We start from the raw sequence: 26646 nt of genomic DNA, 5'->3' as shown, positions 1-26646 counted from the left end.
ACAAACTATCACTTTCTGCAACTTCCATCTTCAACAGGACCCTGCAACCAAACACATCTTTATATCTGCTTTTCACAAGGATTGCTCCCACTGTGTCCATCTATCCATCCCTACTGATCTCCTCCTTCCTGGCATTTTTTCCCTACAAATGGCCAAAGTGCTCCACCTGCCCATTCACCTGCATTCAGGGCCCCAAACAGTCCTTCCAGGTGAGATAACACTTCACCTGCAAATGTGTTGGGGTCCTTTATTGTATCCAGTGCCATCTCCATTGCGGCATTGGTGAGACCCGACATAGAATGGCGGACCACTTTGTCAAGCACCCCCATTCCATCAGAGGAAAAACAATTTTCCGATGCCACCCATTTTAATTCCTGTCGCTATTCCCGGTCTGATATGTCGCTCTATGGGCTCCCGTTCTGCTGCCTTTAACAATGTACTAATCCAAGAACATTCAGTTATTATCTTCCCCTATGTAGTTTCAATGGGACAGTATCAGAATGTCCCACACCCAATGACTGGTCTTACTAGCCACCAGGTAATCAGTTAGAAATTAAACTGTGTATAGTCTTCAGGAAATGAAATCTAGTTCTTGTTTTGTTTAATCCATAATTGTTGTTCATAGTGTCATAGCTGCAGAATGATTCCTAACATAGTCCATGCTGACCAGAGCCGCCTCCTGGTTTGTCCCAATTGCTTGTGCTTGGCCCATAACCCTCCAAGTCCCTCTATGCCTCTTCAATGCAATTGTATGCACCTTGACCAGTTTCTTTGGCAGCTCATTTTCCCCTTTTGTTCAAGAGATTGACAGGTCTAGTAACTGTGAACCTGATAGAGTGAGTCCTGGGACACCTGTACCTTCAGCCTGATGGCTGCAGTGAAAAAAGCATGGCCTGGGTGGTGAGGATGTTTGGATGCTGCTTTTCGAAGGCAATGTTCCATATAGATTTGCTTAATGGTTTGGAGAGTTTTACGTGTGATGTACTGAGCTGAACCCACTACCTGTTGTAGGATTTTCTGCTCAAAGGCATTGGTGTTCCCATATCAGGCTGTAATGCATCCAATAAGCACAATTTTTCCACCACATATCTATAACTGATATGCTGCAAACCAGCCTCTCAAAAAACTTCATTACTGCGGATGTAAGTGCCATTGGGCGATAGTCATTTAGACAGGTTACCTTGCTCGTCTTGGGCACTATATGATTGACGCCTGCTTGAAGCAGGTGGGTACCACACTGCTGGAGGGACGGTTTGAGATCTCTGTGAATACACCAGCCAGTTGGTCAGCACAGGTCTTCAATACTTGACCAGGTACTCCATCAAACTGTACGCTTTCCTTGGATTCACTTTCTTGAAGCCAGCTCCCGCACCTCCTCTTCAGATACTTAGACCTAAGGATCATGGGCAGACTTGTGAGTGCACGATGGTTCCACCGTGTTCTGGTGATTAAAACAAGTATAGAAGGTATTAAGTTCATCTGGAAGTGAAGCTCTGTTGTTCCCTATGTCACGAGGTTTAACTTTGTAGAAGATTATGGGATTCAAACCCTGTCATAGCTGTCAAACATCCCTTGTTGATTCCAGCTTTGACCAGAATCTCCACTTTGCCAGAGAGAGATCTTTACAGCGATCATACTTGCACCTCTTGTAGCATTCTTGATGTCTAGACTTGAATGCCTCTGATCTGACTCTCAGTAGGTCCTGGATTTCATTGTTCGGCCAGGAATTGGGGTAAACCCTGAATGATTTCATGGAGACACACTCATCCACAGCTGTTTAAATAAATTCTGTAATGACCCTGGTGTAGTCACTCAGGTCTTCAGATGAGTTCTTGAACGTGGCCCAGTCCTCTGACTTAAGGCAATCCTCCGCCTCCTGCAGTCACCTCCCAGTTGTCTTGATCTTAGAAGCCTAGTACTTTAGGCTCTGTCTGTATGTAGTTAGTAAGAGTACAGCCAAATGATCTGAGTGACACTAACCATCCACCAGTCTTGAAATATCCCACCCATTACTAACAGTGACACAAACATCTCTGCTAGGGCTGTAGCAATTTCCTTCCTGGCTTTCCAGTGTGGGAAAGATTATTAACAATATCTGGTTTATTATCACTGACGTGTCATGAAACTTATGGCAGCAGTACAGTGCAAGTCATAAAAAAATTACTAAGGTGAAAAAATCAATTACGTGAAAGAGGAATAGTGAGGTCGTGTTCATGGACTGTCAGAAATCTGATGACTGAAGAGGGGAAGCACTGTCTTCCTGATGGTGGTAATAAAAGGACATATCATAGATAGTGGGAGTCTACAATGATGGATGCCACCTTGTACTGCTTCTTGAAGATGTCTTTATGTTGGAGAGGATTGTGCCTGTAATGGAGCTGACTGAGTCTCCAATCCACTGCAGGCTCTTGTGATCCTGTACATTGGCACCTCCTTACCAATGCTCTCCACTGTACATCTGTAGAAATTTGCTGGAGTGTTTGTCATAGTAAATCTCAAGACTCCTAATGAAATAGGAGCTGCTGATGTACCTTTATGGAGGGAAGATAGCTAGTATAAGGATAGGAGGGGAAGGGATTGAGTAAGAACTGGCAAGGGATGGTTGGATCCAGGTGAGTTGGGGGTTGTGATAAACAGATGGAGTCTTGAAAAGTGGAGATGGTGACAAGAGGCCTCTTTACCCTTCCTGTAATGAGGTGACCAAAACTGCACACAATTGAGAGCATTTTATCTATATATATTTCTGTAATTAATGTTTTTATATGATGTATTGCAATAGACAGCAACTTTCAGAACATGTTCTAGTGCTGTTAAACCTGATTCTGACTGAAGTTTTGTGTAGCTGCAGGATTGACTTCCTCACTCATAGGCATTGTTCCTACCAAAGAAGACAAGCATGCCATCCACTTTCTTTATCTGCTTGCGTAGCTGCTTATTGAGCTGTGTATCTGTGTCCACCTCTTGACATACGGTATGATCAGCACTAACATGATGTGCCCAAGGGTTTGTCCCAACCTGTACTGTTCTATTTTGGTAAATTGGTTTATTGTTATGGGTACCAAGGTACAGGTTTTACATGCTGCCCATCACATCATGACATCAAGGTAATACAAAGGAAACCAGTAACAGAATGCGGAATGAAGTGTTAAGAGTTGTATTACTGAGAGTTGTACAACTGCATTGTAGGTAGACAATAAGGTGCAAGGGCCATGGCCAGGTAAATTGTCAGGTCAAAGTTTACCTTATCACAGTGAATCTTCAATAATTCCATAACTGCAGAGTAGAAGCTGTCCTTGAACTTTGAGTTATGTGCTTTCAAGCTTTTGCACCTTCAGCTTGTGGTAAGTAGAGGGATGAAGGAATGTAAAGTGTAGGGTGGGGGGGGGCAGGCTGGCTGCTTTACTGAGGAAGTGGGATGTGTCATGGAGGGCAGATTAGTTTCTAAGATGTGCTGAGCTATGTCCAAAACTCAATGCGATACTCAACGAGTAGGGTGGCTGACATACCAAATCATGATAAGAATATAAGATATAGGAGCAGGAGTAGGCCATCGAGCCTGCCCCGCCATTCAATAAGATCGTGGCTGATCTGTCTGTAAACTCAGCTTCATCTACCTGCCTTACTATGTAAAAACCTATCTGTTTCTTAAATATATTTAGTGAAGAAGTTTCAGCTGCTTCCCTGGGCAGAGAATTCCACAGATTCACCACTCTCTGGGGAAAAACAGTTTCTCCTCATCTCTGTCCTAAATCTTCTCCCCTGAATCTTGAGGCAATGTCCCCGAGTTCTAGTCTCACCTACCAATGGAAACAACTTTCCCACTTGTATCTTATCTGTCCCTTTCAAAATTTTGTATGTTTCTATAAGATCCCCTCTCAATCTTCAGAACTCCAGAGAGTATAGTCCCAGGCAACTCGATCTCTCCTCATAGGTTAACCCCTTCATCCCAGGAATCAACCTGGTGAACCACCTCTGCACTGCCTCCAAAGCCAGTACATCCTTAAGTATGGAGACCAGAACTGCACATAGTACTCCAGATGCAGCCTCACCAGTACCCTGTATAGTTGCAGCATGACCTCCCTGCTCTTGAATTCAATCCCTCTAGCAATGAAGGCCAACATTTCATTTGCCTTCTTAATAACCTGTTGTACCTGCAAGCCAACTTTTTGCGATTCATGCACAAGCACTCCCAAGTCCCTCTGCACAACTCTATGCTGCAATCTTTCACCAGTTACCATTTAAATAATAATCTGCTCTTCTATTATTCCCTCCAAAGTGGATAATCTCACATTTACCAACGTTGTATTCCATCTGCCAGACTTTGGCCCACTCACTTAACCTATCTATATCCCACTGCAGACTCTCCACATCCTCTGTACAATTTGCTTTTCCACTCAGTTTAGTGTCATCAGCAAATTTTGCTACGCTACACTCAGTTCCCACTTCCAAATCATCAATGTAAATAGTGAACAGCTGCGGACCCAGCACCGACGCCTGCAGCAGCCCACTCACCACTGACTGTTAACCGCAGAAACACCCACTTTTTTTTTTAGATTATGAAGACACGTAGCCCCCTTTTATTGTCATTTAGTAATGCATGCATTAAGAAATGATACATTATTTCCTCTGGTGTGATATCACAAAAACACAGGACAAACCAAGACTGAAAAAAACTGACAAAACCACATAATTATACATATAGTTACAACAGTGCAACAATACCATAACTTGATGAAGAAGTCCATGAGCACAGTAAAGTTCAAAGTCTCTCAAATGTCCCACATCTCACGCAGACGGGAGAAGGAAGAAAAACTCTCCCTGCCATGCCTGACCACAATCCGACTCTGAGTCATCCGAAAATGTCGAGCTCTGATCAGCTCTCCGACACCGAGTACTGAGCGCCATCTTTGTCCGAGCGATTCGACCTCTTTCTCGGTCGCCAAAAGCAGGCAAGGCCAGGGATTTTGAGGCCTATCCTCCGAAAAATTCCCGACCACACAGTAACGACAGTAGTGGACGGGCGTTTCAGAAATTTCTCCAGATGTTCCTCTGTGCTTTCACGTCTGTCTCCATCAAATCAGAAATTGTCCACAGTCCCTATTTAACAGATACGACATCATTTTTCACCGGAGAGCTGCGCATGCGCGGTGCACTGCTATCTTCTCCTCCCACTTATACCAACTCTCTACCGTCTATCGTTTAACCAATCCACTATCCATGCCAATACACTTCCTCCGACTCCATGCATTTGTATCTTATTTATAAGTCTCTTGTGTGGCACCTTATTGAACGCCTTCTGGAAATCCAAGTATACGACATCCACCTGTTCCCCTCTATCCACTGCGCTCATTATGTTCTCAAAGAGCTGCATTAAGTTTGTCAAACAGGACCTACCCTTTCTGAATCCATGCTGCGTCTGTCTAATGGAACCACTCCTTTCTAAATGTTTTGCTATTTCTTCCTTAATGACAGCTTCAAGCATTTTCCCGACTTCAGATGTTAAGCTAACCGACCTATAGCTGCCTGTCTTTTGCCTACATCTTTTTAAAAAAGTGGCGTGACATTTGCTGTCTTTCAATCCGCCGGGACCTGCCCAGAGTCTAGAGAGTTTTGATAAATGATTACCAATGCATCTACGTTATCCTCTGCCAATTCCTTCAGCACCCTGGGATGCATCCCATCAGGCCCAGGGGACATCTACAATCAGGCCCTCTAGTTTGCTCATCCCTATCTCTTTAGTGACAGAGATTTTATCGAGGTCCCCACCTCCCATTTCGTCCATAACATCCTTCTTTGGCAAATTAGATGTGTCTTCCACCGTGAAGACCGACACAAAATAGTCATATGATGCCTCGGCCATTTCCTTATCACCTAATATCAATTTCCCCTTCTCATCTTCTAAGGGACCTATGTTGACTTTAGCCACCCTCTTCCACTTTATATATTTATAAAAACTTTTGCTATTTGTTTTTATATTTTGTGCTAATTTACTTTCATACTCTATCTCATGATGCTTCTGGATTGGATGCTTTCCATGGTGCAGTGATAAAAATTGGTAAAGGTAGACAGGGACGAGATGAATTTCTTTTGCCTTTGAGGATGTGGAGACGCAGGTGAGGGTTCTTTGCTGTGACAACGTGGATCGACTGGAACAGATGATGTTCACACCTAGGAACTGAATTTATAATTTCAGAACATATTAACAGTATTGCATAAGCCAGGCAACCTCTGTAACCATACTCCACAATCACCCTAACCCTTTCCTCTTGCACATTTTTCTTACTTCCATTTACCTTTCTAAGAGTTTCTTGAATGCCCCTATGGTATTAACCTCCACCATCTCTCCGAGCACCTACCACTCTCAGTTTTTAAAACAACCCTACCCTAACCAATTGTTATCGAAGCACCATAGAAATCATCCTTTCTAGGTGCATTACAGCTTGCGACTACTATGCCCATCACCGCAAGAAACCCCAGAGAGTTGTGGACACTGCTCGGCACATCACGGAAACCAGCCTCCCCTCCATGTACGTGTGAAGGGCCTGAGCTTGCCCCTTTGAGTATTCCTGCCCTGCCGATCCGGGGAGATCGGGGCACCCAAGCAATGCAGCATCTACTTCCGGCCACCACCAGCGCAATAGTCTGGCCTGGGGAGGAGGGAGTGGGAAGGAACGGCCGGCGCATGGCAGCTGAGTGCAGCATCTGCTGTTGGCTGAGGAGCCCGAAGAGGGCGCGGCCAACACCCTGAGCATGCGCTTCGCGTCTCTACGCCCTGTGTTTGGCGTAACCGCACGTGACCAGGGGCGGAGAAAGCGTCTCGCGCATGCGCACCGTTTACTGCTCGCTCCCTCCCCTCCGCGCTGGCCCCGGCGGAAGGAGCCGGCCACCTCGCTCTCTCTCTGTTTCTAACCCCCTTCCCCTGTTCACTTGTCCTCCCCATCCCAAACTCCTCCAACCATAACTCCCTGGCGATGAAGGCGGCGCCTCGCAGTAGCATTGGTGCGCCTCCGGCCGACAGGTGAGAGAAGCCGGGGAGATGGAGGCGGTTTGTTGGGGGTGGTGGTTGGAGAACAAGCACGGGCTGCTGAAGGAGGGCGGGGCATCTCTTGCTGCTGTCCAATGGCTGTGTGTTACTCGCTCAGATAGAAGGGTAAATTGACCAATGGATGACAACGCCGGCTTGATGGGCGTCGCGCTTGACCATTTAGAGGAGTCGGTACATTTCTACGGTGCTAATTGGAAAGGGCGCGGGCCCAGACAGACCCACGTGGGCTACTGGCACTGCGATCACGTGGTGTGGGCTGGGCTGTCATTGGTTTAGGGCAAGAAGGCGGTGCAGCGGACAGGTTCGGCTGTTATTGGACAGCCGAAGGACTGTTCGGACTCCACACGATTGATCAATTCAGCTGTCAATCAACAGCCGAGAGTCGGTTTGGGGAAACTGCTGCAAAGTCGGTGAGGGAAGAGCTAAGCAACACAAATAAAATGCTGGGGGAACTCAACAGGCCAGTTAGCACCTACTGCGGCCGGGGGAGGAGTACAGTCGACGTTTCGGGCCAAGATCCTTCGGAAGGACTGGAGTTAAAACTTTGGATTTAAAAGGTGGGGTACGGGAGAGAAAAACACAAGGTGGTAGGTGAAACCGGGAGGGGATGAGATGAAGTAAAGAGCAGGGAAATTGATTGGTGAAAGAGATACAGGGTTGGAGAAGGGGGAGTCTGACAGGAGAGGACAGAAGGCTATGGAAGAAAGAAAAGGGTGGTGGAGCACCAAGAAGAGGCGATGGGCATGCAGGTAGATATGGTGGGAGAGGAAAAAGTGGATAGTGCAGGAAAGGAGGAGGGCATTACTGGAAGCTCTAGAAATTGATGTTCATGCCATCAGGTTGAAAGCTACCCAGGTGGAATATTAGGTGTTGTTACAACAACCTGAGTGTGGTCTTATCGTGACAGTGGAGGAGGCCATGGACAGACATATCAGAATAGGAAGTGGAATGAAAATGGTGACCACTGGGATTTCTCGCTTCTTAGGTGGGTGGAGTTTAGGTGTTTGGCGAAGTGGTCTCCAAATCTATTATGTTCTCATCGATGTACAGGAGGCCACACTGAGAGCACCAGACACAGTATATGACTCCAACAGACTCGCAGGTGAAGTGTCGGCTGGAAAGAATGTTTGGAGCCATGAGTGGTAGTGAGGGAGGAGTACAAGGGTAAGTGCCAGGAGAGAGATCAGTGGGGAGGGACAAATGGACAAGGGAGTTGTGTAGGGAGCGATCCCTGCGGAAAACAGAAAAAGGGGGAAAGGGAAAGATGTGCTTGCTGGTGAGATCCCGTTGGAGGTGGAAGTTACAGAGCATTATGTGCAGGGATCACTCCCTTAATGACACCCTTGTTTATTTGTGCCTCCCCACTGATCACCCTCCTGGCATTTATCCTTGCAAGTGGAACAAGTACTACATCTGCCCTTAGACCTCCTCCTTCACTACCATTTAGGGTCCCAAACAGTCCTTGCAGGTGAGGCGACACTTCACCTATTAGTCTGTTGGGATCATATACAGTGTCTGGTGCTGCTGGTGCGGCCTCCTGTATATCGATGATCACCTATGCGCTGTCTGCCAGAAAAAACAGGATCTCCCACGGGCCACCCATTTTAAATACACTTCCTATTCCTATTTTGATATGTCAATTTATGGTCTCCTTTACTGTGTAAATGAGGCTACACTCGGTTTGGAGGAACAACATCTTGTATTTCGTTTGGGTAGCCTCCAACCTGATGGCATGAAAATCAATTTCTGAAACTTTTGGTAATGCCGCACCCCACACCATCCCCTTTTTGCTCTCTCACCATATCTCATCGCCTCCCTTTGGTACTTTTCGCCCTTTTTTCTTTTTACCATGGCCTTCTGTCCTCTCTCTCTCCTATCAGGCTCCACTTTTCCAGCCCTGAATCTCTTTCACCAATCGACTTCCCAGCTCTTTACTTCATCCTTTCTACCTCCTGGTTTGACCTATCACCTTGCGTTTCTCTCTCCCCCCACCTTTTAAATCTACTCACCTTTTTTTTTCTCCAGTCCTTGCTGAAGGGTCTAGGCCCGAAACGTCAGCTGCTTATTTCCATAGATGTTGCCTGGCCTGCTGTGTTCCTCCAGCATTTTGTGTGTGTTGCTCGGATTTCCAGTATCTGGAAATTTCCACTGTTTGTGAGGAGAGAGCTAGGTCAAGGATAACAGGGTTGATGTAATAGTGTGCAGGATCACAATGACTGCGAAGTTAGGGTTGCAGAGTGGGTTGTAAGAGAGCGGGCTAGTATTCACAGGGTTGTGGCAGAGGGATGACAGATCAGAGGTTGGGGATCAGTGTCAAAGATCACAGGGTCGGGGGAGCGGGATGAAAGATCCCATGGTTGGATGAATGAGGTCGTGGATCTCGGTTGAGGGAGCACGGTCAAGGAAGATGACTTTGGGCTGGCAGGGTCAAGCATCACTGAGTCGGAAGAGTGGGATTGACTATTGTGGGACCAAGGAATGTAGTGTTGGGTGAGTGGGGTAAAGGGTCACTAGGGTCAAGGATCACTGGGGGTGGGGTCAGAGAGCACACGTCAGGATCAGTAGTCATTGACTTCTGACTAGATAGAGCAGACGTGGAGAGGATGATTCCCGTAATGAGTGAATCTAGGATCAGAGGGTATAGCTTCACAGTGAAAAGATGTCCCTTTATAACAGAGATGAAAAGGAATTTATTTAACCAGATGTTGGTGAATTTGCCACAGATGGCTGTGAAGGCCAGGTCACTGGGCGTATTTAAAGTGGCAGTTAGTAGATTCTTGATTAGTCAGGGCATTAAAGGCTTCGAAGGGAAGGCAGCAGAATGGTGTTGAGAGTGTTAATAAATCAGCCATTATGGAACAGCAGAGCAGACTTAATAGACCGAGTGGCCTAATTCTGCTTCTGTGGCTGATGGACTCTCTGATCAGTGACATCTTACCCGCTGCACATCTGATTATCAGTGATGATTCCACTGGACAGGTTGGGTCCGTCTTGTCAGCAGTTGCTCTGTAGCACCCTGAAGGATCCCGATATGTACATCTCACAGTGCCAGACACCCTGTATGTCTAAGCTGTCGGATGACCCACATGTGGCCTGACTCTGCACATCTTGTGTCCAGTGACCTGAGAATGGAGTTGAGAGGGGAAATAAATCAGCCATGAACGAGTGACGGAGTGGACTCGATCAGCGAACTGGTCTAATTCTGTGCCTGTGTCTTGTGGCATATGGAATGAGCTGTAAGAAATGCATTCCTGACCTCTTATGAAGCAATGCAAGGCCTTTTCTCAACCTTGAGGTGCTGGGGACCGCAGGCATCAACGTTTTAGCGGGGAGGGGGAGCTTTGCCACTTTACTGCCGTCTTTTGTCTTTCTTCCAGTGGCTTCACCACCGAGAATGGAGGGAGACAGGTTGATTGGGATCTGGGAAACTGAGAGATACACTGTTGGGTACGAGAATGGTACAGTGATAGGAGGTAGCAGGGATGATTGTGGCAGAGCATAAGTACAAGAGATTCTGAAAGACGAGGTCTTGCATCCAGTTTCGAACCCTGCCTCCGAGGGATACCTCCTTACTGACCGCCCTCTGCTTTATATTACAGGGGGAGGAGCAGTGTCAAGGGATCCCCACAGTCGCCGGTGAGTGTCTCTTTCTGTCTGTCTCTCATCCCCACTCTTAACCCACTTTCCTGCTTCACCCATCTCCTGATCCACATCCTCCTAACCCCCCCTTTCCCTTTCACATTTCTCTCCTTGGGCCAGCTGTGTGAAGGTGTGTCCTTGTGTTCCAGGTGTTCGAGGGGGTTTACAACAACACACGGATGTTGCACTTCCTGACTGCAGTCGTGGTGAGTGTTCTGTGCTATCCCCGTCACCTCTAGTGGACACACACGCGTGCCATGAGAACACGCAGAGGTGCGCCACACACGCATGTGCACTCTCACATGCACACTCCCTGCATAATATCACCCGTGCACACAGGCACGTACATAGGCAGCAATGCACACAGGGACGGATGCAGATGCAAGTGCACACACCAAACCACTCCACCACCACCACCAGTCTGTCTCTTCATCTGCCAGCCGTCACTGAGCTCCTCGCCTGCCTGACTGACACGGATGTACCTGTTCTCTGAACAGTTCACCCTTGTCCGCCTATCTGCACATCCTCAGCCTGCTGATTGTCATCTTTTGGTTTCCCAGATCCCACATGGAAGATGGTCTTTTGGTCCAACGGGCCAATTCCGACCAGATCCCTCGAATGAGCCAGTTCCCCCTTTGTTGATCAGGATCAATGAGTATGGGTGTCTTAGTTGTTTACACAAGCTAGTATGCAACCCAGGGCAGTACGATATGGGGAGCAAGCTGTTGCCCCTCCAGCACGTTCCTCCTTCAGCACAGCTGATGAATCCAAAGGAACGGCAGAGACGGATAGTTTGGCACCAGTGGTGTTGCAGGAGTTACTAGTCAGCACTGAGCTCAGTAAAGGGACTCCAACTCTGGATTTTTCCTTGGGGTGTACTCCCGAAGCCTTCGCCATGAGTGTGAAAAGCTGTAAGGTCGTGGAGGTTTGAGATCAGATTTTTCCTTCTAGATGAGATGCCAACCGCGGTTGATGGAGCCCCATTGGCCCGAAGTGACTGGTTTTAAGGCATCAGTAACCCACCTTTGCCCCTCCCCTGTCAGAAATGGTTCTGCTGGACTTAGTAGCTCAGGCCACGCATGAAGACCAGCAGCTGAACTTAGTTGTCAGAGGCTAGAGATTCATGCCATTGGGAGCATAGGTAGTGGGAGCTTACCACCCTCTCTCCTCTCCCCTGCACAGCGGTATAACAACCTTAAGGAATCAAGCAAGGAGCCAGTCCCATTTGGTCCTTATCCTTGTAAACCTTTCCTATCCAGGTACGTGTGCAAGTCTCTTAAAATGCTGTTAACGTACCTTTCTCAAACACTTTCTCCAGTTCACATTTCAGCCAGCCCCAGCTGCCTGTGCTTGGATTGTATCTCTAAACATTTACTATCCAAACTACCTAATTCAAATACTTCATCTGGCAGCTCATTCCATATACTGACCACCCTCTGGGTGAAAAGTTGCCCTTCGGGTCTCTATGAAATCTGTTCCCTCTGACCTTAAACCCGTGCCCTGTAATTCTGTTGTAAAGAGAGCTGAGACTGATATTCTTTGTCCATGAGCTTACCAAATGCAGTTCTCCCTCACCCCAAATGCGTGCTATTGAACTGACCCTTAACATATTGTCGGGGGGAGCATATATTCATTCATTTCTCAATGTACTCCAACTAACCACACTCCTGCCCGCCTTACTAACCCACCAGTCCTTCCTGCAGGGGTCCACGTGTGATGTGAGAGTGAGGAATGGCACCGTCTATGAGGGGATCTTCAAAACGCTCAGCTCCAAGGTAAGCAGCAAGCTCACCGATAAAGACCCTATGCCTCCAGCTGTCAACTAGTCAACCACTCCCAGCTTGGTAAACCCCTTCTGACCCCCTGCTTCCTGAGGACTCCATGCTTTCCCACCATGGGTGCTGTCCCTGTCCCTTTTTATTGCCCACTCTCACTGTTTTTCTCCCCCCGCCCACTCTCCCACCACCCCCGCTTACCCTCTCCCAGCCCGCTCACCCCCCCATCCGCTCCACCTATCCCTGCACCAGCCTCCTCCCCCTCTCCCTCTCTCCACACTTCCCGCCTCCCTCTCTCTTTTGCTGTTTCTCAATTTTGCACACAGTCTGGGGTTCACAATCTCTCTCCTCTGTCTCTTTGACTAACTCTTTGTGAACCTCTGCTCAACTCTCCCCTGGCCCTTCCTCTCACTGCACCATTTGCCGCCCACAGCTGGAGCTGGCCGTGGACACAGTGCACCGGAAGAGTGCAGACACAGCAGCTGGCCCCAAGTGTGAGGATATCATTGATACCATGATCTTTAAACCTTCTGATGTTGTGGTGGTGCAGTTCCGTGATGTAGACCTCAACTACGCAATGAGAGGTGAGCAGACTAGTCCGCTCTCCCCCCCCCCCCGCCCCCCCCCCCCCAGTCACCTGCCACAGTCAGGCTCCAGAGAATAGGGAGTAACTGGCTCTCACCCCGTTGGCTGAGGTTGTAAGGGACAGAGAGAGTGGTGTGCTTGGGAGGGTAAGTGTGAAAGCGGGGGGTCGGGGAGAAGGAGGATGGAGAGGTGGAAGAATAGGAAGGAGGGTAGGAGGTTTGAGGGAGGGGGAAATGGAGAGAAGGGATGAGAGGATGGAGGGGGAGCAGGAAATGGGGAGGGAGAAGTGAAGGGAGTCAGGCAGCCTCCACTGACACCCATTTTCTCCCCTTCCCTGCAGACAAGCTGACGGACCCGATGGTGAGCACCAAGGTGAACGGGGAGCATCGTGAGAGCCCCCTGCAGCCCTGGGAGGGCGGTGGAGATAACAACAGCGATGACTTCGACCTAGAGTCTGATGTGGTGGGTACGGGCTGGCAGCTGTATATTTCCCCGCTGAGGGGGAGCAGGAGGGGAGGAGTCAATGCGGGCTTGTCCCTGGAGAGATGAGGGGAATCAAGAGCATGAGGGTGGAGAGGGGAGGGATTCAATGGAACAGTACCAGATAACTAGAGATGCCGGAAGGGAGGTGTTCAAAGTGGGTTTTCTCCTGGAGAAGGAAGGATGTTGGGAGTGAGGGAGGTGAAGTCAGGATGGGGAGAGAACAAAATGGACTGGTGCCAGAGAGGTGGGGCATGGGGGTGGGTATGACTTAATATGGGACTGTCTACGGAAGTGGGTGTGTCAGGAATTGGAGACGGCAGTGGAGCGGGGGGAGGGATCAGTGTGGGTCTGTGTGAGCTTCAGGAAGGAGGGACAGAGGAGAGGGTAGGGCTGTCTCCAGAGAGGTGGGTGTGTTAGGAATTGGAGAGGGGAAGTGATCAAAGAGGGTCTGTCCCACAGAGATTGGGTTTCAGGAGGGAGGGAGTCAAAGTGGGCCATCCCCAGAAAGATATGCTGTTGGGAGAAGAAGGAAGGGAGCGAGATGGTGGAGGTGTGATGGAAGAGGGGGGAGGGGACAAAATGGTGGAAGGGCAGGGGGAAGGTGGGGCCTCCTCAGAGAATTGAAAGCACTGGGAGGGAGGGTGAAAGACAAAGATGAATGTCCTGTGAAAGGAGGTGGGAGGAGTTTTAGGAGAGGGGGAGGCAGAGGGGTGGTGCTGGTCGAGTGATGGAGAGATGGAAGGTGGGAGAGCAGATGAGTAACCAAGGGTTGACTCTGAGTGAACTGGAAAAAGTGGGAGATGAAGAGAAATGGAGATGGGGGTGTAAGGGAAGGAGGGTTGGGGAGAGAGAGTGGGAGAGAGAATAAATTGGTCTATTATTGGCATATGTATCAAAATACACTGAAAAGCTTGTCTTGCGTACTGCTTATACAGGTCAGATTATTACACAGTGCATTGAGTTGATACAAAGTTAAACAACATCAGAATGCAGAATAAAGAATGGTGGTTGGAGACAATGCAGTGACCATGAAGTACAAGGGCCATGACAAGGTAGATTGTAAGGTCAAGAGTCCATCTCAGCATACTAGGGGACCATTTAATACTGTTTAATAGCAGGGTAAAAGCTATCCTTGAGCTTGGTGGGATGTACTTTCAGGCTTTTGTATCTTCTGCCTAATGGGAGGGAACAGAATGTCCGAGTCTTTTATTGTGCTGGTGATTTTCAAAGGCAACAGAAGTGTAGACAGTACCCATGGAGGGGAGCTGGTTTCTGTGCTGTGCTGAGCTCTGTCCCTAACTTTCTTTGGTTTTTAGAAAGGTGGGAAGAGATGGAATAGTGGGCTAGGGAGTGAAGGATAAGGATCCAGTCAAACAATGTTCACCCTGACACTAAGGCATGCATAACTGTCCTTGGAATGGTGGGGGGTGGCGCAGAGAGACTCGGTATAGAACCTGCCTGGCCTGGCAGCAGAGAGTGAGATTTAGTGTTCATGGACTTTTGAAAAACTTGATGATGAAGGGGAAGAGGCTGTTCCTAAAATGCTGAGTGTGGATCTTTAGGTCCCAATACCACCTCTTTGATGGTAGTAATGCGAAGAAGATATGTCCTGAGTGGTGGAGGTCCTTCACGATCGATACTGCCTTGAGGCAGCGGCTTTTGAAAATGTCCTTGGGAGGCTCGTACCCATGATGGGGCTGGCTGAGTTGACAACACTGTTCAGCCTTTTCTTGTCTTGTGCATTGGAGCCTCCATACCAGGCAGTGGTGCAACCAGTGAGAATGCTCTCCACCATACTTCTGTATAAGTTTGCGAAAATCTTTGACATAGCATCCTTAGAAACACAATTCATTGAGTTCTCACTGGAGGAAGTCAACAAGTCAGACAAATATCTATGGAGAGCCAAAAAGTATCAATTTTTCATAAGAGCATAAGTAGCAGGAGTCGGCCACCTGGCCCATTGAGCCTGCTCTGCTGTTCAGTAGGTTCACGGCTGATTTGGCTGTAGATTCAACTCCATCTACCTGACTTTTAGTCATAAACCTTAATTTCCTGCCTATGCAAAATTCTTATCCAACTGTGTCTTAAAAATATTGAGTTCTGTATAAGTCCTGAAGAAGGATCTCTGCCCGAAACATCGACTGCTTGCTCGTTTTAATGGACGCTGCCTGACCTGAGTTCCTCCAGTGTTTTGTACCTGCTGGTCTGGATTTCCAGCATCTGCAGAATTTCTCATCTTAAGTATATTTAATATGGTAGCCTCAACTACTTCCCTGACAGAGAATTCCACAGATTCACTACTGTGGAAAAAGCAATTTCTTCTGATATCCATCCTAAATCTACTCCTCTGAATCTTTTTGTTGTGTTTCCTAGTTCTAAGTTAATTTACTAGTGGAAACAGCTTTTCTGCATTTATTTTGTTTATCTTTTTCATAGTTTTATACACTCAGTGGCAACTTTATTAAGCATACCTGTACTCCCTGTTAATGCAAATATCTAGTCAGTCAATCTTTTGGCAACGTGTAAAAAAAAAAAGCATGGTCCAGAGGTTCAGTTGTTATTCAACCCAAACATTATAATGGGGAAGAAATGTGATCTAAGTGACTTTGACTGTGGAATGATTGTTGTTGCCAGACAGGATGGTTTGAGTATCTCAGAAACTGCTGATCTCCTGGGATTTTCACGCACAATGGTCTCCAGAGAACCTAATAGATTGGCCTCTGAGTGTGTGTGTTTATAAGATCCCCTGTCATGGTGGCTGCAGAACAGAAGGACATCAGAGTATAACAAGTACATAGTTACATGAAGATAGTATAACAGGTAGACAGGGTGGTGAACAAGGTGTTTGGCGCACTGGGTACAGGAGAATGTTATGTTGCAGTTGTATAAGATGTTAGTGAGGCCGCAGTTGGACTATTGTGTTCTGATTTGGTCACCCTGCTGTAGGAGCGATGCTATGAAGATGGAAAAAGTGCAGAGGAGACTTAAGAGGATGATGTCGGGACTCAGGACTGAGTTATGGAGAATAGTTGGGTCTTTAAACCTCGGAGAGTAGGAGACTGAGGGGTAACTGTACAGAGGTATAAAAAAAACGATGAGCAGCACAGATAGGGTGAATGCACACGATCTTTTTTTCCTCAGGGTTGGGGATCAAGAATCAGAAGGAACAGGTTTAATGTCAGAGAGGATCAAGGTCAATGGGGATCTGAGGGGCAATTTTCAGCTGGAGCGTGATTTGTATATGGAACGAGCTACAAGAAGAAGTGGTTGAGGCAGGTACATTTAAAAGACTAATGTGAGTACGTGCATGGTAAAGGTTTAGAGGGAATTGGGCCAAAGAAAGGCAACTGGATCTGGTTCAGATGTGAATCTTGGCAAACACAGACCAACTGGGTTGAAAGACCTGTTTCCCTGCTGTCTGATGCCATCTTGTCTTAAAAAATTTTTTTCCCTAATCCCGGCTGTATCTTTTCCTTGTTTCTTCATAACCTCCAACTTTATGCTCAGTCCAATGGCTGGGACGCCAACGAGATGTTCCGCTTCAATGAGGAGACGTATGGTGTGAAGACAACTTACGACAGCAGCCTCTCCTCCTACACGTGAGTATTCAAGTCTTAGTGGGCCTGTCACCATGAGGTTTCACATGAGTTTGAGTACTCCCAGAATGCTGTGGCTCAGACACAGTGAATCTCCCTCTGCACCATCGTATCACACACTCGTGGCGTCAGACATGGAATGAAGGTACCTCCACACCATCCCATTGCACACTCCAGGGTCAGACATAGAGTGAGGCTCTCTCGCACTGTCCAATCGCACACTCCCAAGGTCAGACACTGGGTAAAAGACCCCCACACCATTTCCCGTCACCCACAGTGATGTCTGCTCCCATGGACTAACTCTTCCTCTGGGTCCTCAGGACGCCCCTGGAGAAGGACAACTCAGCTGAGTTCCGGCAACGAGAGGCCAGAGCCACCCAGCTGGCCAAAGAGATCGAATCCAGTCCCCAGTATCGGGTGCGTGTCTCGATGGAGAATGACGATGGGCGCACGGAGGAGGAGAAGTTCAGTGCTGTTCAGAGACCTTCGCCTGATCGTGACAGCCCCAGCTTGAACTCCAGGTAGGGAAGGTTACAAGGTTGTATCTTGTCCTTGTGTGTGGACACATGCGCACGCAGCTCTCATTTTTCCTTTTTGGCTCACTGCCTTCTTGTTTCTCTGTTTCTCTATCGGCTTGTCTTTCACATTCTGTCTGTCTCTTGTCTTTCCCCTCTCCCCCTCTGCCTGCATCTCTATATCTGCGAATGTACCTCTTTCTGTCTGTACCGCCTTCGCCCCCTCTACCTGTCTCCCTCTGGTCTGGCTGCTGGAAGCCAACCTTCTGTGGCCCAGTCTAGCACTGAGGCTGTGTCTCTTCTCTGCAGGGACAGTAAGTACATCCCCCTCCCCCAGCGAAGCAGAGAAGGCAGCACCAGGGGAGGAGGCCTAAGGTCCAACATGCCCCGGGGCGGACGAGTGGGCTCCCTCCCCCCACGGGGGGGAATCCATCACCCTGACTCTAGCTGCAGCCCATCGCCGGACCAGCGAGTGATTAACGGAGGTAAGTCACTCCCAGTTACCCCTTTCCCCAATGTCTATTCCTTTGTGACCTAACTCCTTCACGTTTCCTTTGTAGTCTCTTTCCCCCAACTCCCTTGCCTCAATAATCTCTCTTCCCAGGTGTGTTCCTCAGTAACACACATCAAAGTTGCTGGTGAACGCAGCAGGCCAGGCAGCATCTCTAGGAAGAGGTACAGTCCACGTTTCAGGCCGAGACCCTTCATCAGTCCTGACGAAGGGTGTCGGCCTGAAACGTGGACTGTACCTCTTCCTAGAGATGCTGCCTGGCCTGCTGCATTCACCAGCAACTTTGATGTGTGTTGCTTGAATTTCCAGCATCTGCAGAATTCCTGTTGTTTGTGTTCCTCAGTAACCCTTCTTCCCCAGCACTCTCAGATACTGACCATCCCCATCAACGTTAATCCAACTCCCTCACTCTGTCCTGTAGTGACCCCTCTCCCTCCGCATCCTATGTGGCTGATTGTATCCTCACTCACACCATACCTCAGTAACCCCACTCCTCCAGCATCCTGTATCATTAACTGTATCCCCACCAATGTAATCTAGCTCCCTCACACCGTCCCTTAGTGACCCCTCTCCCAAGCGCCCTGTGTCACTAGCTGTATCTGTATTGATGTTATTCCTGTTCCCTCACACTTTTCCTCATCACTCTGCATCTCTCCCTCTCCTGGCTGCTTTCTTTCCTCGCTGCAGGGCCTTCCCGAATGTCGCCCAAGGCTCAGAGACCCACCCGTGGTGGCAAGCCCCTAATGGGAAGGGGGGGATCTGCTTCCGACAGCTCTCCACACTCTCAAGCCTCAGGTGAGTAGGCCTGATATTCACCTACAGTTATAACTTTGTCCCGGTACAGTTCCAGCTGGTTGTTGCTCTTCCCTCCCACACTCCCCCACCTGTCTTTGCATCATTTATGCCTCAAGCACGTCATTATGTTGTGTGTAAGTACTACTACACGATAGTGATGGAAGCAGGTTACCTTGTTCTTCTTGGGCACCGGTATAACTGAAGCCTGCTTGAAGTGAAATGTTAAAGATATCAGTGAATACTCCAGCCTGTTGAATAGCACACAGGTGTTCAGTACACTGCTAGATATCCCATCTGGGCCAGATGCTTTCCTTGGCACCCACCTGAAGGATGCTCTCATATCTGCCTTGGAAACTGAAATCACAGGGTCGTCGGAGGCTGTAGACGTTCATAAAGGTATCTCCATGTTTTGTCGGTCAAAGTGAGCAGAAAAGGCATTGAACTCGTCTGTGATTGAAACTTGCCATATATATGGCACAGGTTTGTTTTTGTAGGAGGTGATAGCATTAAAGCCCTGCTATAGTTTTCAACCATCCTTCTGTGATTTAAGTTTGATCTGGAATTGCCACATCTCATGTGAAATGACTTTCCAGAGGTCATACCTGGACCAGCAGTATTTTACTTGGTCACCAGACCTATATGCTACTGAACTTGCCCTCAGCAGATTGTGGATCGCTTGGTTCATCCAGGGTTTCTAGCTGGGGAAGACCGAATGATTTTCTGGTGATACACTTGTCCACTACTGTTTAAAAGCCCATCCCATGACAAACATGGCATATTCGTTCAGGTCCTCTGAGCCCTTGAACGTGGCCCAGTCCACCAATTTGAAGCAATCTTATAGCTGCTCGTCTGTGTCCCGTGACCACCTCTTTGTTACCTTTACCTCTGGAGCCTTGGGTTTTAGTCTTTGCCTGATGCAGGTAGGAGGAGGACTGCCAGATGATCAGACTTGTCAAAATACAGTCTAGGGATTGAACAGTAGGCATTCTTAATCATAATATAACAATGGTTGAGTATGTTGGGACTCTTGGTTCTGCAGGTGATATATTGATGATAATTACAGAGGTTTCTTCAAGCAAGTCTGATTGAAGTCCTCAGCAGTGCTTTGAAAGGCATCAGGATAGGCTGCTTCTTGTTTGCTAATCGTGGCACTGAATCCTAGAGTGCTTGTTCAGCATTTGCCTTTGGCATTTATAAGCTGTGGTCAGGACCATGGCGAAGAACTCTTTCCTTAAGTAAAACAGATGGCACTTTATCATTAGATGCTCCTAAGAGTGAGACAAGGTTGCTACGTTCCAGCAGCATGAGGATTTTTTTTTATATATATATATATATATATATATATATAAAAGCATGAGGACTTTATCATGAAACACACAGACCACAGGGTGCCATGATAGTGTAGTGCAGTGGAGTGGTCCACAACCACCGGGCCGCAAAGCTTGTGCTACCGGGTCGCAAGGAAACGATATGATTTGGCGATATGAAACGAAATGAGTCAGCTGCACCTTTCCTCATTCCTTGTCACGCACTGTTGAACTTGAACATAGGGTTGCCAACTGTCCCGTATTAGCCGGGACATCCCGTATATTGGGCTAAGTTGTTTTGTCCCATAAGGGACTGCCCTTGTCCTGGATTCCCCCCGCTAAGATAGAGCGTTCATAAGCTGAAATGGCGTAAACCAAAGAAGCAGTTACCATTAATTTATATGGGAAAAATTTTTGAGCGTTCCCAGACACAAATCATTACCTACCAAATCATACCAAATAACACATAAAACCCAAAATAACACTAACATATAGTAAAAGCAGGAAGATTAAACCAAAACCGATTTGTAGAAAAGAAATAGTCGGCATGTACACGCATGCGCACACTGGTGCCCGCGCAAGGCTTCATGGTCATGGTAGTCTTTCTTGGGGTAAACACAAGTGTCCCGTATTTGACTGCTACTTTTGTCCCTTATTTGGGAGTGAGAAAGTTGGCAACCCTACTTCAGCAACCCTCCAGGTGCTCCGGTTCCTTCCACAGTCCAAAGATATACTGGTTAGTAAATTAATTGGTCATTGTAAATTGTCCAGTGATTAGGCTAGAGTTAAATTGGTGGGTTGCTGGTGGTGTGGCTCAAGGGTATTCCATGCTGTATCTCTAAATAAAATAACCTCCCCATCTCTTGCCCTCTTTGAATCAGCATTTTTGTCCATCCGGTGGATTGAGAAGGCCTCTGGTTTGTTTGCTGCGTCCAGCTTGTCTGGAGGGATCCATGTCTCCGTGAAACAATGCAGCAATCCTTCATTTCCCTTCGATACAGCAATCTTGCCCTAGGGTCTTGTTCTCCAGTAACTATGCATTTGCTAACAAGATACTCGGAAGAGGAAGGTTTACAGCCCGCCGTTTTAGTCTGGCTTGAAAGACCTCCCTTCCTTTCTCTCTCCTGGCCTTGGCAATAACCTTTTAGCCACTCAAAGATGCCATACCTGCAATCCTGAGAGTTGATTCTGCCAGTTAGTTGCATGATTGTAAGATTGCAGGTTCGTTCATCCAGATTAAAAGTATGTTACTTAAAGGTTGATTATAGGCTGCAAATTGCAGTGATAGTAGTTCAGAAGTATATCTTGAAGTCTCTGAGCTGTCCGCAAAACTTCGTTTATTGCCAGTACATCATTTAATAGACGTAGATGAAAGAACACGTGGATGAAAGAAAAATGGAGCGTTATGTGGGAGGGAAGGGTTAGTTTGATCTTGGAGCAGGTTAAAAAGGTCAGTACAATGGGTTCTATGTGTAAGGAAATATGTGAAGTTGCCATTACTAGATGAAAGGTTGTTAGGGAACTGAAAAGTCTGAAGGTAGATGTCACCTGGTCCAGATGGTGTACACCCCAGGGTTCTGAAAGAATCACCAGGTTCTGGAATTGATTTGGAAGACTGGAAAATTGCAAATGTCACTATAGTCTTCAAGAATGGAGAGAGCAGAAGAAAGGAAACTGTAGTCTGACCTCATTGGTTGAAGGTGATTATTAAGGGTGAGGTTTCAGGGTACTTGGAGGCATATGATAAAATAGACTGTCTTCATCATAGTTCCCTCAAGGGAAAATCTTGCCTGACAAATATGTTGGAATACTTTGAAGGTATAATAAGCAGGGTTGGCAAAGGAGAATCTGTTGATTCTGTGTACAGGTTTCCCCCGCTATCCGAAGGTAGAGCGTTCCTATGAAATGGTTTGTAAGCCGGAATGTTGTAAAGTGAATAAGCAATCACCATTTATTAATATGGGAAAAATTTTTGAGCGTTTCCAGACCCAAAAAATAACCTACAAAATCATGCCAAATAACACACAAAACCTAAAATAACAGTAACATATAGTAAAAGCAGGAATGATATGATAAATACACAGCCTATATAAAGTAGAAATACCTTTTTGCAGCACTGTCTAGCGCAGAGAAAATGTCGCGGAAGCGCTCTCGGCTGAAACACTCTCTCCAGTAACCTTTAAGCTATGAAGCTGCCAAATCATACCAAATAACACATAAAAATACACAGCCTATATAAAGTAGAAATAATGTATGTACAGTGTAGTTTCACTTACCGGAATCAGGAAGACTCCAATAAATTGCAGTTTTGTCACAGTTAAACACTTGCTTGTACGAATAACCACCTGATTCAATCAGCAATTGCCTCTGATCTGGGCTGACATTTACGTGCTGGGTGGCACCTAATTAATTAGCTTGTTTATTTTGCCTTTTTTCTTAAAGATGTGCTGTGTGCGTCCCGACTACCGCTGCGTTCTTCGCGGAGGTTGGGGACCACTGCTTAAACTATGAAGCTGCCCTTGCCACAGAAACCGATCAAACCACCCATGACTACCTTTAAATTCCACTTTTGCAACACTTTCATCACCATCGTCCAGTGCTTTCTGTTTCAGCTTATTAAAAAGACTGGCTGATTTCTCCTTAAGTATAAGAATACTTAACGGAACACCACGCTTTGTAGACCCATCAATCCACTCAAGCAATAGACTTTCCATTTTATCCATTATTGGCCGCCGACTAAGAGAGACCACTTTGCTACGAGCAGAACCAACAGTAACATCGGCAGCTTTCAAAATTCTTTCTGTGTGTAAATAGTGCGAATGGTGGACACAGGCAAGTTCAACACACAGACAATGTCCTTACTTCGTTCACCACAATCGAAACACTTAATTATGTCTAGTTTTATGCTAAGTGTAACACCCTTACGAGCTCTTTTAGACTTTTCCGATACCTTAGAACTCATCTTGTTAATGGATGCACAAAATAAATCGAGACAAAGCACGTGTTTAAGCAATGGCAGCTAAAATGCAGTTCCGAGGGAGGAGCTTGGCTGTTCGGGCGTGCGCTGCCTTTTTTCGTAACACTGAAAACACCTTCTGTTAGTGAAAACAGATAACTAATGTAGGTCTTTTGTAACAGTGAGGTCGTAAAGCGAATGTTCGGAAAACTTGGATTTTCAGAAGGTCTTTGACAGGGTGCTTAATAAGCTACGAGCCCATGGTATTGCACAAAAGTTTCTAGATGGATAAAGAAGTGGCTGATTGACAGAAGGCAAAGAATAGAAGGTGTTGTTCCTCCAATCTGAGTGTGGCTTCATCTTGACAGTAGAGGAGGCCGTGGATAGACATCAGAATGGGAATGGGATGTGGAATTAAAATGTGTGGCCACTGGGAGATCCTGCTTTCTGTGGCGGACGGAGCGTAGGTGTTCAGCAAAACAGTCTCCCAGCCTGCATTGGGTCTCACCAATATATAGAAGGCCGCATTGGGAACACCGGATGCAGTATATTATCCCAGCCAACTCACAGGTTGAGTGTCGCCTCACCTGGAAGGACTGTCTGGGGCCCTGAATGGTGGTGAGGGAGAAAGTGTAAGGGCATGTGTAGCACTTGTTCCGCTTACAAGGATAAGTGCCAGGAGGGAGATCAGTGGGGAGGGATGGGGGGGGGGGGACGAATGGATAAGGGAGTCGCGTAGGGAGTGATCCCTGGAGAAAGGGAGGTGGGGGGAGGAAGGAAAGATGTGTTTAGTGGTGGGATCCCGTTGGAGATGGCAGAAGTTACGGAGAATTATATGTTGGACCTGGAGGCTGGTGGGCTGATAGGTGAGGACAAGGGGAACCCTAGTCCTAGTGGGGTAGTGGGAGGACGGGGTGAGAGCAGATGTGCGTGAAATGGGAGAGATGCGTTTGAGAGCAGAGTTGATGGTGGAGGAAGGGAAGCCTCTTTCTTTAAAAAAGGAGGACATCTCCTTCATCCTGGAATGAAAAGCCTCATCCTGAGAGCAGATTTTTAAACGGAAGTTAGAGAAGTCAATGTTCATGCCATCAGGTTGAAGGCTACCCAGTCATACCCCATCCGTTATTTATTTATTTATTTATTTATTATTATTTTTTTCTTTTTTCTCTCCCTTTTCTCCCTCTGTCCCTCTCACTATACTCCTTGCCCATCCTCTGGGCTCCCCCCCCCCCCCGTCTTTCTTTCTCCCTAGGTCTCCTGTCCCGTGACCCTCTCATATCCCTTTTGCCAATCAACTTTCCAGCTCTTGGCTCCATCTCTCCCCCTCCTGTCTTCTCCTGTCATTTCAGATCTCCCCCTCCCCACCACTTTCAAATCTCTTACTATCTCTGCTTTTAGTTAGTCCTGACGAAGGGTCTCAGCCCGAAACGTTGACTGTACCTCTTTCTGTAGATGCTGCTTGGCCTGCTGTGTTCACCAGCAATTTTTATGTGTGTTGCTTAAAATTCCAGCATCTGCAGATTTACTCGTGTTTGCATATTTAAGATGGAGTTTGATAGGTTCTTGATTAATCAGGGTATCAAAGATTACAGGGAGAAGGTAGAAAAATGGGGTTGAACAGGATAATCAATCAGCCATGATGGAATTGCAGGGCAGATTTGATGGACTAAATAGCCTAATCCTGTTCCTATGTCCTTTTGTATAAAAACATGAGGGATGCATTTAGGGTGAATGTGCACAGTCTTTTTTTCCCCATGAATAGGGAATCAGGAACCAGGCGTCACAAGATTTAAGGTGAAGGCAGAGATTTAATAGGGACTTGAGGGGCAGCTTTTTCACCCAGAAGGTGGTCCGTATGTGGAATGAGCTGCCACAGGAAGTGATTAAAGCTGGTACATTAGACAATGTTTTAAAAAAAATGTTTGAATGGTTATGTGAATAGGAGGAACATGGGCCAAGTGTGTGCAATTGGGAATCTGAGTTAGCACAGACTCTTCTGGGCAAAGGGCCTGTTTCCTTGTTGCATTTTATTTTATTTAGAGGTACAACATGGAACAGGTCGTTCTGGCCCAACAACCCGCACAGTCCAGCATCCCACATATTTTAACCGTAGCCAAATCACAGGACAATTTACAATGTCTATTTAACCTATTAACTGGTACGGTCTTTGGACTGTGGGAGAAAACCAAGCACAAGGAGGAAATCCATGTGACTCATGGGAAGAATGTATATACTTATAGAGGACAGCGGAATTGAACTCTGAACTCCTATGCCCTGAGTTGTAATAGTGCTGCGTTAATCGCTATGCTACTGTGGCCCACGTGAAAACCTACATCATGACATTATCTCCCTCCTCCCCCCCCACTCCTCTCCCCCCCCACTCCTCTCCCCCCCCACTCCTCTTCCCCCCCCCACTCCTCTTCCCCCCCCCACTCCTCTTCTCCCCCCCACTCCTCTTCTCCCCCCCCACTCCTCTTCTCCCCCCCCACTCCTCTTCTCCCCCCCCACTCCTCTTCTCCCCCCCCACTCCTCTCCCCCCCCCACTCCTCTCCCCCCCCCACTCCTCTCCCCCCCCCCACTCTTCTCCTCCCCCCCCCCTTTCTCTCACAGGTATTAACCGGCCTTACCACCCCCGCTCCCCAAAGTCCAGTGTGGGTTTGCCTGCACTCTCCGCCCAGGAGCTCCCAGGCCCAGTGCCTGCTCCAACCTCCCCGCCAGAAGCCAGGAGGGCCCCGCCTCCCCCTTCCGTCGGCACCGACACTTCCGGCTCGCCATCTCCCGGCTCATCGTCTCCCAAGCCGGCCACACCAGCTCCATCCTTCAACACAGACGGTAAGCAGTCCATCCCACTGTGTGCTTTGGAGTGGTGTGTGGAGTGTGCAGACTAGGGTCATGTACTCACAGAGCAGTACAGCACTGATTCAGGCCCTTTGACCCAACAAGTCCATACTGACCCAAGTTCCCATCTGAGCTAATTCCCTCTGCCCACTTTTGGTCCATGTCCCTCTAAACCTTTCCTATCCATGTGTACATCCATCCTAGCTACGCCCCTCTTGATTTAATACATCTGTTGTTTTATACATAAACCACCAGAACACCTGAATTAGACCTCAGCCTTTAAACCACTCCTGGAGATCTGTTATTCTATATATAAACCTCCTGAACCTCTGGATTAGATCCCAAGTGGATGCTAATAGATCCAATCCTGGGGAAATATTATTCTGCTATTTTATATAAACACCCCTCATGAATCACTGGCTTAGATCTTAGTTTGTAACCCAGGGTTGTGTAAACCCTCTCCCGTACCCCTGGACTTGATTCAGCCTATAATCCACTCCCAAAGACACATTCTGTATACAAACCCAACCTAACTTGTTGATGAAATCCCAGCCTTTAACCCACTCCCAGGGATCTGTTATTCTAAGTCTAAAACTCCCAA

General features: G+C 47.4%; 1 protein-coding gene across 7 annotated transcripts in view; it reads left to right on the top strand.

Moving 5' to 3' along the window:
- atxn2l (ataxin 2-like) overlaps positions 1-26646 on the top strand; it is a 41333-nt gene that overhangs the window by 1123 nt on the left and 13564 nt on the right. For 3 of the 7 annotated variants that reach the window (XM_072271425.1, XM_072271422.1, XM_072271421.1), the window contains exons 1-11: positions 6841-7018; positions 10645-10681; positions 10834-10890; positions 12376-12459; positions 12893-13043; positions 13385-13506; positions 17035-17126; positions 17444-17644; positions 17948-18123; positions 18837-18944; positions 25818-26039. In XM_072271425.1, coding sequence (XP_072127526.1) covers positions 6972-7018; positions 10645-10681; positions 10834-10890; positions 12376-12459; positions 12893-13043; positions 13385-13506; positions 17035-17126; positions 17444-17644; positions 17948-18123; positions 18837-18944; positions 25818-26039 — 1297 coding nt within the window. In that variant the 5' untranslated portion in view covers positions 6841-6971. Of the gene's footprint in view, positions 1-6840; positions 7019-10644; positions 10682-10833; positions 10891-12375; positions 12460-12892; positions 13044-13384; positions 13507-17034; positions 17127-17443; positions 17645-17947; positions 18124-18836; positions 18945-25817; positions 26040-26646 lie in introns of those variants that run through there. The other 4 variants (XM_072271427.1, XM_072271423.1, XM_072271424.1 and 1 more) reach the window with 3 other exon arrangements.

The sequence above is a fragment of the Mobula birostris genome, chromosome 11, assembly GCF_030028105.1.
Source record: "Mobula birostris isolate sMobBir1 chromosome 11, sMobBir1.hap1, whole genome shotgun sequence".
NCBI classification, from domain to species: domain Eukaryota; kingdom Metazoa; phylum Chordata; class Chondrichthyes; order Myliobatiformes; family Myliobatidae; genus Mobula; species Mobula birostris.
The sequence above is the reverse complement of the archived record's forward strand: the minus strand, read 5'-3'. Positions and strand labels throughout refer to the sequence as shown.